Source organism: Physella acuta, unplaced genomic scaffold (assembly GCF_028476545.2).
Source record: "Physella acuta isolate Inbredline_101_S28 unplaced genomic scaffold, ASM2847654v3 ptg002010l, whole genome shotgun sequence".
Taxonomy (NCBI): Eukaryota; Metazoa; Mollusca; class Gastropoda; family Physidae; genus Physella; species Physella acuta.
In genome coordinates, this window is record NW_026733515.1 from 150,001 (window position 1) to 165,644 (window position 15,644).

Consider the following 15,644-nt stretch of genomic DNA (forward strand, 5'->3'; position numbering starts at 1 on the left):
ATATATGTTAGATATATGTTATATATGTTATATAATATATATATATATATGTATATATATATATATATATATATATATATATATATATATATATATATATATATATATATATATATATATATATATATATATATATATATATATATATATATATATATATATATATATATATATAATGTACATATACATATATACATATATATGTATATATGTATATATACATATATATGTATATATGTATATATATATATATATTATATAACATATATAACATATAACTAACATATATTATTCTGTATTTTCATTTAGACTTTTTCACAACATCACAATGAATCCAATAGGAATCGGAAGTCTGACAGATATGTTAGGGTGTTCTTCATATAAACGGCCCTCTGGAAACCTGATGCGAAGGAGAAACACGTTTGTTGATCGTAAAAATTGTGATCACACTAATTTGCTACCAGATGTAGGCCTACCATTTTATTTAAGAACGAATAATTACAGAAGGCATAGCCTACCGGTTTTTCAAAATTTAAATTATTTAGCATTGTCAGAAAATGTTAGTTCTCAAACTGATAAAGAAAATCTTAAATCTGTAACGGTTTTACGTAATTTCTTTCATATTCAAGACAGGGAAAGTGATATAACATCATATTATGGAAAACCATTATTGGAAAAACTTCCAAGTAATCATCGCTGCAAGACTGCGGGCTGTGAAAGAATTACAATAAATATCAGTGGTTTAAAATTTGAAACACAACTTCGCACCTTATGTAGAATGCCAAATACATTGCTTGGAGACGCGATGAAACGACAGAAATATTGGGATGGAAAGAAAAAGGAATATTTTTTTGACAGACATCGGCCATCATTTCAATCTATTCTCTACTATTATCAAAGTGGAGGAAGACTCAAAAAACCTCTCGAAGTACCAATAGATATTTTTCTAAATGAGGTTAATTTTTTTGAATTAGACGAGAATGCCATAATTTCGCTTAAGAGAAGTGAAGGATGCATTATAGAAAATGAATTACACGATTTTGATCGGGGCACTTTGAAAGGCAAAATTTTTAATACAGTTGAGTATCCTGAAAGTTCACGGGTTGCTAAGTTGTACGCAATACTCTCTGTAACATTTATTCTCATATCAATAGTTACATTTTGTGTTGAGACTTTGCCACAGTTCAAAGAAAGTTCCTGTAAAAATGAGAGTTTTGTTAATGATCACGGAAACTTAACAGACATCGCTGTAATTGATTGGGGTTCACCTTTATTTTTAGTTGAGAGCTGTTGTGTAATATTTTTTGCCGTTGAACTTATTGTTCGATTTTCGACGTGCCCTTTTCAATTATTATTTCTGAAGCACATTTTGAACTGGATAGATATGTTATCCATAGCTCCATATTTTGTCATACTTGGTAAGTGTAAAATTATATCTATTTAATCGTTCCATCCATCCATCCACCCATCCACCCACTCGTCCATCCACCCATCCACCCATCCACCCATCCACCCATCCACCCATCCACCCATCCATCCACCGATCCATCAATCCATCCACCCATCCACCAATCCACCAATCCATTAATAAACAAAACATTTACTTATAAGGAGGCTATATTCTATTTAAATGCAGGAATGAACATTGAGCATGGTGACTGTGGTGCAGATCATAAAGGTTCTGTGCTAAGTGCTCTAAGAGTTTTACGCGTCGCCAGAATCTTAAAGCTGAGCAAACATTCACAGGGGTTGAAAATCTTAGGACAAACATTGAAAACCAGTGTGGGCGAACTAAGCATGTTTCTGCTTTTCCTCTGTATAGCAACTGTGATTTTTTCTGGTGCTATTTACTATGTTGAGCTGGGACAACCAGGAGGGATGTTCGTCTCTATTCCAGACGCTTTTTGGTGGTCAATAGTAACTATGACGACAGTTGGTTATGGCGATTACGTTCCAGTAGGTTTTCTTGGAAAACTTATTGGAGGCTTATGTGTTTTATGCGGTGTTCTTGTAATCGCCTTACCAGTTCCAGTCATAGTGGCTAACTTCAATAATTATTACAGACATTCCAAAGGTACAGATAAATATACAAGGCATTCTAACTAGATTCGAATTTTTAAAATTTATTTTGTTTGTTTCCTTGTTTGCTAATTTATATATGTTACGGTCAAAGCCCAAAGCACGCGTTGGCCGGCCAGTGCTAAGCTCTTCGTGCTTTGGCCAAGAGAGCCGGCCAAGGGACACAATTGCCAACCAACGCGTAATTTGAATGCAATTCGGGCTTTGACCTTAACAAATATAAATTTTAAAAAATTAATCAATTGATTAATTTTTAAAAATACATAAATAAATAAATTATATATATATATCTATAATATAATCTATAATATAAGCGGGCTGTGTCTGTCCTTCCTTCCTTCCGTCCGTCATCGCTATAGATTTTGGGACAATAAAAGTAAACTACGCACCATGCTGTGCTTTTCAGTGCACCGCAGTCTTATTATAAGTAGTAGAGTAGGGTTTGTTTATATAACGGTATAGAGCTATTTTATAATTTCCACTGTTTTTACTCTTTCGCATAACGTAAAGAGAATATTAAATACACGGACATTGCTAAAACATATTAAAAAGATCAATGTCAAATATCGTTTTCGTTAATATTCCTAGAAAAAATGGATACATTTCCATAAAAGTAGGTCGAAAAAGCTAATTAATTCCACTTTTTTTTTGTGGTAATTGTTTCAAGGGAGGTAATTTGAAAATATATTTAACTCAACAATAATTTAAGTTAATCTTTTTTTTATTACTACCGCATTGATTAGTCTATGTTAAGGTTCATAATTAAAAGAGAAAAATGTTAAGATTATTTATATTATTTTCTAATTAGTCTATGATTTCTCAAAATCACTATTTTTTGTTTTTGTTTTTTGGTGCTAACAGATGGTGAAATTTTATAATTATAATATAGAGAATGGTGGAAAGACTCTCTCTGGGCGCGGACGCCTGGGAAAAGCGTGATTTTCGGTGGTAATTCTAATTACATTGCCAATGTGTTTTCTTAGAACCATAAAAGTAAACACCACTTGCCGTACATTCATTTGCATCGCATTGTTTTATTGTAAGTTATGGAGTAGGATCTATTTATGTGACTTAAATTTTTAATGTTGGAAAGGGTCTCTTTGGGCGCGGACGCCTAAAAAGCGTGTTGTTTGGTGGTGATTCTAATGTTGTGGTTGTGTTTTTTTTTTTGGTTGTGTTGTGGTTGTGTTGTGGTTGTATTGTGGTTGTTTTTTGGTTGTGTTGTGGTTGTGTTGTGGCTGTGTTGTGGTTGTGTTTTTGTTGTGGTTGTGTTTTTGTTGTGGTTGTGTTGTAGTTGTGTTGTGTTGTGTTGTGTTTGTGTTGTGGTTGTGTTTTGTGGTGTTGTGGTTGTGTTGTGGTTGTGTTGTGTTTGTGGTTGTGTTTTTTGTGTTTGTGTTGTTTTTGTTTGTTTTGTTCTGTTCCAAAGTTGGTACATTTAAAAAAGATTTACCGTGGCGGAGCACGGGATGCAGCTAGTATATATATATATATATATATATATATATATATATATATATATATATATATATATATATATATATATATATATATATATATATATATATATATATATATATATATATATGCCTATATATATGTATATATATTTGTATATATGTGTATATATATATGTATATATCTATTATGTGTCTAATTACAGTAATATATATCTGAGACTGGACTGAGCTTAGTTAACCCATTAACGCCCAAAAAATATTACATGTAAACATTACTTTTAATTGTTATTTATTTAAACATATTGGGTAAATTAGAACATATATTGCAAAAAATGCAAGGGTCGGATTTACCTATTAAAAATATTTTTTAAAAATTATTTTTTTAAAAATGTTAAAGGGCATTAAACAATGAGCATTGAAGCTATTTTTACTTTATGTTGCAAAAGAAGCCCACAATAATTATTGTTCACTTTTGATATAGAACAAAATACTATTAGGATCAGGATAAGAAAATTCTATAATGTTCTAAGTCAAATTTTTTTTTACAGCTAGTTTCAATAGATTTCCAGAAGTGTAATGCACTTTTTATGAGTAAAAATATACTTTTGTATGAGTAATATCTTCTTTTTGTAAATCTGACTGTCCTTGGTCATTAATTTTCACTTTTATCACTTCCATGGCAAAATTTATATATTAGAGTACATTACATGACATGTAATGTTTTTACAGTTCTTTATTAGGGGGTTTGTGCATTAAAATGTAAAGTTTATTCTGTAAATTTGGGTTATCTGTATACATTAACATAATTTGATTTAGTCAGTGGCGAGTCTAGTTAGGGTGACACTCGGTGTGGTAACTGAGGTTGTCAATCCTCCACCCTCTTACAATTTTACATTTTTGGTTTTGTGTCACCCCTCTACCCTATAATTTTATTTTAAGATTAGCTGGATAAAGAATTATATTTATTGTAATTTTTTGTGTTTTTCACATTGGTTTCGCCCTCTAAATGGCGTCACGTGCGGATCACACCACGCCCCCTGCCTTATGATACAACTGGAATTAAAGTATTATTACAATAAATGCAAAACTCAGGAATAAGCTTTAAAATAATGGATTAATTTTACACAACCAATCTTGTAATTGAGAATATACATAAACACTGTTTCTTTTCTCATAATGATGCTGCGCAACTTGAATACAGGCAGCGCCAATATCATTGAAACTGCATTACCAGGTCTCTGTTGTTTTTATTGTTCTCTTTCGCACTTCTCTGTGGATAGAAATAAAGATAGACTACATCAGTACAAAGTGCAAAAACAGAAGGACTTATTCCCCCCCCTCTGCCACACTAATACTAAACTGAAAACCAGAATAAACTTATATTAATGGTTCTAAGACTAATAAGTTACTAACAATGAAATACTTCACATTTTGATCTGTTACAAAGACATTGTTTTCATCATCGATATATTGGAACCTCCTCATTATGATTTTGATATTATAAATACAAAGTAAACCCTACAGATACTATACTACTAGTACTAAACAATACAATTAGTATAGACGTATACTACGGTATATATTAACAATATTAGGCATTAAGATATTTTAACAAACAAACTTTGAACTAAATATGTGTAAAATAACACAGTTAAGACAACATATAAAAGATAAATATACTTACGATTCAGAATCTGGTAATGCATGACAACCAAAATCGACTAAAAGATGTTCACACGCCGCCATTTTGATCAACGACGCACAAGTCACAAGACTTAAACAGCTAATTTCATTGGCAGAATCGGACATAGAACATTATAATTCTAGCGTATCCTCGGAAAATTTATGCTTTAATTATGTACTGTTAGAACAGAATTATATTATAAAATTGACATAGAACAAAATTATACTGGCCAAATGCATCAACTTGTTGCTAGAACAATGTCAAATTGAAAAGTTTGATACGGAGCAGATGACGTAGAGTCACGTAGATAAGTGGAGATTGAACATTGTGCTTTTCTACATCATAGGGTCGTTTTTCGAAAAAAAATCAAAATTTGTAGTTAGAACAAGATAATACTGAGGGGACGATATGTCATCTCATCAGTCCTGCCAATCAAAACATGCAGCTGCCAAGCATTAGTAATGTAGATAAGTAAACATAACCCACCACCATCTTTTCCTCTTATTGACACCCGGTACAGATTGATCCATTAGGTAGACATCACACATTCCTTTATTATAATTTATTATAAGTCTCGGGATATTGAAATCAACCTTTTGCGTATTACACAACCTTTATACTTTTCCCACAGGCTCTACATGATCAAAATTTGATCCAATAGCAACAATATTGTTATTCTTGCAACGTGCAGTTATAATTTCATTTTTTTGTGTCAAATCTGTAATCATAGCTCTAGATTGTTTCTTCATTATCTTCACATCTGTGAGTGGACATTACTTTGTTCTATTATCTTGTATTGCTCCAGTTGCTCTGTAGTACGAATAAAGCAACTCACATAACAACTTAAGGTTTGTAAAAAGGTTATCGAAATATACGGTATGTTCTTTTGGAACAATATGAAACTTTTCCGGAAGAGATTTAACTGCCTTTGCACCAAGAAGATCAATAGAAATCTCTTTGGGCTTACCGCAATAAAAATCAAACTCGTGGCAGTAGTCATCTCTACTTGTTAAAGCCCAATTACGATAACCAAATCGTATGGGTTTTCCTATAATAAATTGTTTGGCTGGATAATGGCCAGTTTTTTTTTTTATCGTGGACTCATCCACAGACAAGCTTTCATGGAAAAACCATCCTGACACGAGTTTCTCTGAAGAAGATTACACAACGTTCTTTCAACAACTTTTTCATTCGAACTTGTACCTTGTCAACAAAATGTAGTTTTCTTTTGATTTCTTGAAATCTGTTGTATGACACTAATGGCATTCCAAAATCTTCACCCAAACTCCAACTAGCCCTCTTAGTAGGCAATTTATGATAACGTGTTAAGATTAATATTCCCAAAAATGTCTTCAAATCTGCTTGATTTATTTCAAAATATTCTGCTATTTTATTTGATACTGTTTCCAACAATCATGTTTATTACACTTTCAACAAAAACATTTTCGAACAAGATAACACGGTTGTGGTCTTTCATTGATTTCAAATTGGTATACCATCCCCGCCGTTTCGGTCTGAATAATTGAGATCGAGATGACGAGTTGAAGAGATAAGATTATCATAATTTCCTTCTTCATCATTTACAACAGCAGGATCTGGTGGAACCAAGAGAACATCGTACTCCTCATTATCTGATATATCACGTTGAAATCACGCCTTAAACAAGGGCGAATATAGATGGAGGTAATGGGTTAAATTTAGAAGCAGATCATTGGTACTGATTTCCTCTTTGTTCTCCATGCTGGGTCCTAAGGGGAAATAAATTACATAAGACATGCTATATCTGTTGGTCTGAAAGCTAAAAGCGGCAATCCATGTTGTCTACAAAGAGATGAAGTTTAGATGATAGGTTAGAAACGATTGGGGCTGGGTATCAAATATGGAGGTGAGAAATTTTGAGGGGAAGGCATTTTATGTCAACCCAAATATAAGGATCTTCAATTCCTAAAAGTTTTTTTATCCATTGTTTCTGTTCTGTGGGTGAGAGGCTCTAAACGTATTGTGAACTGCTGATTCTTTTAGTTTACTGGCTGTGTTCACCACCTAAGCGGCGGACGTAGGTATCAATATATATATATATATATATATATATATATATATATATATATATATATATATATATATATATATATATATATATATATATATATATATATATATATATATATATATATATATATATATATATATATATATATATATATATATATATATATATATATATATATATATATATATATATATATATATATATATGTTACGGTCAAAGCCCGAAGTCGGCCAATTCTAGGATTGGCCGGCCAATCCGCGCATTGGCCAATATCGCCTCCCACAGGTCGGTCAAAGTCCGAAACGTTGCTTGATTTCGGCCTTTGGCCGGCCAATCCGCGGACTGGCCATGGTGGACCGGCCAAAGTCTTAATTAGAAGATCATCTGGCTAGGGGCGACCGACCAAAGTCCGAATTAGAAGATCATGAGCAAATTTTGTTGTTTTTTTATGCAGTAAGAATCATGAAATTAAGTCTTTATTGATTATTAATTAAAGTAAATGACAGAAACATTCACATTTTTTAATTGTACTATAGTCTCAATCTATCAATATCATCATTTGTTACAACAAGTTGAACTTTTATGGCATTTAGAATGATATAGCAGCTTGTTATTTTTACACTTGCAGCGATTTATTGTGCACTTAGTTGTGCAATTGCAGCGAGTGTAGCCTTGGCCCCCAGTCAATGATTGTGAAGATGCGATGGTTCGTAGTGATTTTTCCTCAGTGCCAACTGACGACAATAAGAGCAGTTTTTCGTGAAGAATTTTAAACTCACTTCTAGCATACATTTGTTTTAGAACACCATGTTCCGTTCCTAATTTGAAGAAACCGCCCTCGACGCTCATGACAACTCCAATCACGCTTCGGGGATCACCGTGACCTCTGTCAACATCTGGAAAACGGATGCGTACATTGTCACCCACTTCACCATCTTTAAATTTTGTATTTGATGTTTTAGCACCTTGAGTTTGCAAGCCAGTATGAGCTGCTGATATATGTTCCATGATGTCTTGTTTGTTTTGACACAACCTGCAGGTAATGTTCCCCCCGTACCCTTCGTCTGCTTCATTGGGTATTCCACAAATAGTATGGACATCGTTGCCACAGGATCCACAAGAATGAGCTGCACTACAATGTTTTTCACAAACTATATAGAATCTGTTGGCCACATTATTATCACGCAACTGGTCTGGACGTTCCGCCACGGCAGTAGATGTGTTAGCTGAGGATGTCGTTGCATTGATGGCAACCTCCATTTCTTGTTCAATGTTCTCAAGATCTTCCTCAGTAACTATTTTATCGAGAGCCCATATATGGAAACTAACATGGATTTACATTTTTTTTTCTTTTGACAGCCATCTGCTATGTCTGTCTCATGGTCTGACGGCCCTTTTGATCCATGTCGCCTTGCATATAAAATGCTATACAAACAAGAGCTAAACAATACGTTACTCTCAATAAAAACGCACCCAGAATAATGAAAATGCGATCACAACTTAGTCTAGAAAGAATATTGGCCAGGACATCCCGGCCAGTGCGCCGGCCAAAATACGCTGTCAAGTTTAAGCGCTTCGGACTTTGGCTAGTACGTCCCGGCTAATGCGGGACCTTTCTTTTCAAACTCTTCCACTTCCTGGCATCTTCTAAGTGGAAAGCATCCAGGAGAAGACTGTAAATGATTGCTATTACAACTGGAAAATTCTCAGTTTGGAACGAAAGTTTTGTTTGCAATCTTGCAATGCTACAAAGGCTCTAACTACATTTCTTCTCTCACTCCAGGCAGTCATTCGCCACTAAATCTGAGCTTCGATTTCTCGCAACCCACATTTGAAAAGTATGAAAAGTACCATCGCCTGTCAAAATACGTATTTCAACAAAAATTAAACAATTTAAAAAAAAACAAGTTTTCTGAATAATATTTAAACTTTGTATTAACTCAAAACCCCCATTAAATGACTGAGGCGACTGTGGTACGATAAAGTTAGGGTTAGGTCAGGGTTGCCTGTGTCCCTTCCTCGGACATAGGCCGCTGACAAGCGCTTTCCAGACGTCTCTGCCCTGGGCTAGTCTATCCAACAGTCCCAATGTGTATCCAATCTTCTTGGTGTCTTCCAGGTCATTTCTCCAAGTCTTTCTTGGTCTGCCTTGTACTATTCTACATTTCAGACGTAATGAAGACGTAATAATTTTGACTATTTTCCGTGGCACCCCGTAGTGTCTCAACAATTTTCACATTGCCTATCTATCTATGCTATCAAAGGCCTTCTCGTAATCTATGAAATTAATATAGAGATGAGTCCCACTCTGTTTCATTGATCTGTTCAATGATGATGCGAAGGGTAGCAATTTGGTCTATGCATAACCTTTCCTTCTAAAGCCACCCGTTGATCTTGAAGGTGTGGTCTATCGCTTCCTTCATTCTGCTTAATAATATTCCGTTGAAGACTTTGCCTGCGATGGACAAAAGAGTTATCCCTCTATAGAGCATGCACTAAGATCGCCTTTCTTTGGAATTTTTATGAGTACCTCCTTCCACTGATATTTTTCATCTTCCCAGATTTTCTTGAGGAGTGTGTGTAGTAGTGTGGCGCTTGTTTCTATATCTGCTGTCAGTGCTTCTGCCGGTATATCATCTATTCCTGGAGCCTACCAATGTTTCAGCTGCTTTATAGCTTAATGTATCTCTTCTTTTGAAGGTGAGCTACAGTCTATAGGGAAATCAATTTTAGCTGGTGATATTATCTTGCGTGCAATCTCAGTAGTTCTCTAAAATATTATGTCCTTCCGCATCCGTTATTATCTTTCCATCCTTTGTCTTCACTGGCCTCTCTGGCCTTTCAGTGTAGGCCTATGCTTCCAGTGCTTTTAATTTAGCAGTTAGGATGTACGAAAATATGTAGTTTTGTTGTCAGTTAATAAAAAGTTGCTTTTGTAAAATGTTGATTTCTTGTTTGTGTGCTTAATATTTTTTATTCCAAAAATCGAACTGTTGACAGTTGACCAAATTGATTCCATGTTTAATAGTGAGGTTAAAATTTATATTTTAAAATGAAACTAGTTTCCTGCAAATTAAAACAACGTTTTTGAAAACATTTTAATTCAAATTATTTGTAAGACCTTTTCTTCTTAATTTTTTTTCAAACTGAACAAGGTTAAAAAAGAAAATAAGTTTCACTAGTTATTTTACAAAAGCTATGATAGACCAGTCTTTATTTAACTTATTATCTCTGTCTGTCTGTCTAGATCACGGGTTCCCAAACTGGGGGTCGCGACCACCTTGGGGATCGCGTAGGGCTTTTTGGGGGGTCGCCGACTGGTATACTAAACCTTAGCAATAAGAAACAAAACTTAAATATTAATATTATTTTAATTGGAGAAGTGTTGAAGATATGTAGACACAAAAGGAACTAAAACTCAAAAGGCAATCGATTTCACGTTTGGGTATGAACGGTGCATATTACACCAAAATACGAGACATGACGCAGAATCTTTCCGCAAATTTTAGAATTCATCTTGAATTCATCGGGAATGCTGGCAACATCAAGGGTAACAGAGAATGGGTAACGTGTCAATGTTGATTCTTCTTTCGTTTTCAAGAGATACAAGATGCCCAGAATCCTCTTTCTAATTTTATTAATTTTATCTCACAATCAGATTCATCTACCACACTCAGAGTTTCTCAAACATCGCAATATCACCAACATTTATTTTTTCTTTGCCAATTTTGCAGGTTTGATAAAAATGCCAAGAGATTATCGTGAAAAGAGATAATATTGGTTCATTTTCATGTTAAGCTTGCGTTACTGTTCGAATACGTCTGCTAGGTGATTGTAGGGAAAAAAAATAGGAAAAAACCCAGAAAAACTCACAGGAAAAAAGTCACAAATATATATTTGCATGGAATTTCTTAATACTTTTATGAATTATATATTCAGAGAGTGCAAATTAACTTAGGATTAATCATATGTAATGTAATGTGTGTAGGTTGTATACACATGGTAATTTTTATAATTCATCTATAAATATTTAGTATGAAGTATGTAGATTGTAATTATGTTAAACATAATAATAATAGCATTTAATAGAATTTTCCAACGTCCTTGGTTTTCATCGCGTTTTTTTTAAATACTAACATTAAATTGCAATTGCCGTAAAATGGTAAGTTCATTTGACTTGCTGCCCTCAACTCATCGCAACAATAGTTATGATTAGTTCAACCACATTTACTGCCCACATAACTAAGCATGTAATCAAACCAGAAAGCCGACAAGGTTCAAAGGCTGACATTGATACAAAACGCCAACAACACACAGTATGTTTGGACAAGGCCGACTGAGAAGAAGCCGACCAAAGAATAGTCTGCGGCAAAACATATCCAAAACACAATGATGTGCCTAAATTTCTTTTAAATTAACTTTTCTACCGTGTATCTAAAAAAGTTGAGATTGTTGTGTAAATTATCTAAGAGTATTTTTACTTACAATTGTTGAAAACCATAATGCTTTTAACGTCTGTAAATAATATATGCTATCAAAAAATACAACTAACAACAATAAACATACACAATTTTATAATTTTCAACAAATAAATCAAAATATTTCTGAAAAGTTTTTTTGTGACTTTTTTCTGTGACTTTATTTCTGTGACTTTTTCCGATAAAATGTTTCCATTGCGACTTTTTTCTGTGACTTTTTTCCTAACAAAAACTGTTTTTTCTGTGTTTTTTTCCTGTGACTAGAACAAGAAGCCAGCTTATTGTTTAGTGGTCGTCTATATCGTCTTGGTGAACAAATATTATGATGCATGCCTGTGGGTACAACATCTCCACACGGTAGTAAGAAGTAAAATGATATCGAATCAAACAACCCAAACCACTCACACAGCTTAACACTATGATATTATCTTGCGTGACTCTCAATAGTTCTCTAAACTATTATGTCCTTCCGCATCCGTTATTATCTTTCCATCCTTTGTCTTCACTGGCCTCTCTGGCCTTTCAGTGTAGGGTAACCCGGGGTAATTCCATAAATTACTTTTCTAAAAAATTTGTAAAAAATCGAAAATTTTTTAATATTTCACTTTTATTGCAAAAACATGGCAAGTGGGGCAATTCTACACACATTTAAATATGTGTAAAAAAAACATTTTTCCCCTTGGAAACAATTTTGCATGGGTGCAACCACTCTTCATCACTGGGTGAGGAGAAAGCCTCAATTTCTTCCTCCTGAATTCTGCTCTCATCTGTCATAGGCCGAAGTTAATCGTTTATAATTGTGGACCATTCTGAAATAAATACAAAATCAAATGTTAGAAAGTCTAATTACTAATGTGTGTATGAGGATGTTTAGCTCTAAATATTGCATAAATTATAATAAATAATATAGGTACAGTAAAAATAATATTGTAAAAAGTGTCACTCATACTTCTCTTCATTGTTTATGCTGCGAATATATTCCTTAACTCACACAAAGGAATCATCAATTATGCCATTAAAGCGCATCAGGCCTCTGAAAGTTGCTGCATGCCGCCAACGTGAACTGATAGTGATAATTGCCAATGAAATTAATGATGAGAGGGTAGATTGGATAGAAGAGGAAGACCTTGATGTAAAGGGAATTCTTATTCCATACGGGGGGGGGGGGAATCTATTTCTGTCCCTGTGTATTCAATGAAAGAATAAGCTTAATTATCACAACTTTTTATTGAGGATTGCCATATTAATACTGTTGTAAGTAGGTTTTTTTTTAATACTTCGGTTAATGATCTTGCTAAAATTTAAAAATATGAATGTATATAGATATGGTCGGTTAAGTATAACCTGTTACTGATAGTATTGTTTAATCGTTTGTTGATTCGAAATTTGCATAATTTTGTTATATTGATAAACAAATTAACCTTTGGTATATTTTTAAAATTCTTTTATTAATAACATTTATATAAAATTTGGTTAAGATTTAAGCTTGAGAGTAGGCCTATTTTTTTTCATTTTTCAACATCCTCTTCGCTAAGTAAAACACACAATTTAATACTCTAGTGGAGAGTCTTTACTATTAAAAAAACGGGAGTGATCTCCCATTTCTAGAATAATCTTATATAAAACAACAGGGGATGGCATTTTTAATCCATTTTTACTTTCTCGTATATACGAAGTATAGAGAAAGTATTGTAATCGTGCACAAAAATAACATGAAATTTTGACAGTTTTCACCGTTTTACTCATCAGTCCTTCATCACATCCAGAGTATAGAGGACTTATTCTAATCAGGCAAAAATTATAAATACAAATATATAAACATTTTGGCGTTTTATGCGTTATCGAGTCGTAAAAATTCTGTCCGTTCTGTGTGTCTGTGTGTAAACACGATAACTTTAGTACGGTTACAGCTAGGTTGATGAAATTTCATATATAAGTATTTTATCAAAATCGTAGATTCTGATCAACTTTTGAGCGATTTCCAATAACCGGAAGTGGTACTTTTTCTACTTTGAATTTTTAAAAAGCCTATAACTTGAGTACTATTTCAGATAGATAAATGAAATTTTACATGAAAGTAAAAGATCTAATTGTCTACCTTCTGTAAAATTTTGAGTAATTTCCGTTGGTTAAAAGTATTAATTTACGCTATTTCCGATTTCTCAAAAAAGGAATGTAAATTTATAAAGTACTAATAATATTCCGCACTATTATGCACGTTTTATTTGGCGTTCACTGGTGTGCAATTCTTTTTTTCTACGAGATTTTATTCTATTTTAAAAAGTTTAAGTATTTAAAAAGGATTAAAATTCATGTCTATATCCCGAGTTCCCATCCCCTGATTTTTTTATAAAAGAATATTCGAGAAAGTTTAGGGGAGATCATCATCATCATCACTCCTTTGTGGCCCCTGGGGAGCAAAGGGCTGCAACCACACATCTCCAGCGGACTCGGTTTTGGGTTGCTCCTCTTATCTGTGCCCATGAGAGCCCAGCTGTTTTTGCCTCTTCCTCTTCCTCGCTCCCGGTTTATTAAATTACTTAAGCGCTTTAAAATCCTAACATATAAAAGCCCATGCGCGCATTTCTCTCTGTCCGCAATATTTTTGGCAACGTCGTCAGCATGTTCATCGATATATGGAGAACTTAAAGATACGGACTTTTGTTGAAAATAATATGGTGGACGGTATAAATGGGCTGCAACCACACATCTCCAGCGGACTCGGTTTTGGACTGCTCCTCTAATCTGTGCGCATGAGAGCCCAGCTGTTTTCGCCTCCTCCTCAACCGTTTTCTTCCATGTTTTAGTTGGCCGGCCCACCCTCCTTTTCCCCTAGGGATTCCAGTCCAATGCCTGTTTTGCGATGTTTAACGTCAGGACAGCATCAGGCAAACGTCAGGACGGCATCAAGCAAACGTCAGGACGGCATCAGGCAAACGTCAGGACAGCATCAGGCAAACGTCAGGACAGCATCAGGCAAACGTCAGGACAGCATCAGGCAAACGTCAGGACAGCATCAGGCAAACGTTAGGACAGCATCAGGCAAACGTCAGGACAGCATCATGCAAACGGCTGGACAGCATCAGGTCTTTGATTCTACTTGTTTCATACTGGCTACCAGTTGTTACGTTCAGGTTAGTTTCAGATAAACAACAACGCTTAGTGACTAACTTCGATACTTTTATTCCGTCTCCAATGTGTACATTTTAGCGTAGCCCTCGTCCTAATCCAGTGGTTCCCAACCTTTTTCGAGTGGCGACCCCCTTTTATAAAAGAAAGTGACCCGCGACCCCCATAGAATTAAAAAGCCGAAATTAGTATGGAAAATAATAAGCATTAAAATAAGATTTTCTAGTAGACTTTCAATATGAACTACTCTTGTTAACTGTTTTAATAGCATGAGTAAAATTGCATACTATTCACTAAACCTTCGTGGTTAACTTTTTAATTAAAAAATTTTTTTGTTAACGCCAACCTATGTCATTATAATTATCTTAATTTTGTTTTTAATCGAAGAATAGTGTTGAAAATATATTATCGAAAAATCAATCAATTTTACGTTTGGGTATGAATAGTGAATACTACACCAAAATTGTGTCTGCAGTTTTTCATCTTACTCGGAATCATTCTGCAAATCAAAGAATTCATCTTCGGGAATGCTGGCAACATCAAGGGAAGAAGAGAATGGCATAAATGCAGATTCTTCTTTTTTTTCAGCTCAGAGAAATAGCGATGCAGTTCGTTTTCAAGAGACTCAAGATGCCCAGAAATCGCTTCTTTCAAAATTTTAATTATCTCACAATCAGATTCATCTACCACACCGCAGTTTCTAAAATTTACAATATTTCCAAGATTTATTTTCTTCACCGATTTTGCAGTTTAGATGAAAATGCCCC

General features: G+C 34.1%; 1 protein-coding gene across 1 annotated transcript; it reads left to right on the top strand.

Annotated features, from left to right (window-relative positions):
* Positions 1-315: 315 nt before the first annotated feature.
* On the top strand, positions 316-2,168 carry LOC131931700 (shaker-related potassium channel tsha2). Its single transcript, XM_059288518.1, has 2 exons — positions 316-1,418; positions 1,637-2,168. The coding sequence occupies exons 1-2, from the start codon at positions 329-331 to the stop codon at positions 2,104-2,106; spliced, it is 1,560 nt and encodes a 519-aa protein (XP_059144501.1). The 5' UTR covers positions 316-328; the 3' UTR covers positions 2,107-2,168.
* Positions 2,169-15,644: the final 13,476 nt, after the last annotated feature.

Excerpts from the sequence above, each read along its gene's own strand:
- LOC131931700 (XM_059288518.1), top strand. The coding sequence starts at position 329 with ATGAATCCAATAGGAATCGGAAGTCTGACAGATATGTTAGGGTGTTCT. Across the intron at positions 1,419-1,636 it reads TCCATATTTTGTCATACTTG|GAATGAACATTGAGCATGGT; the intron begins GTAAGTGTAAAA and ends ATTTAAATGCAG.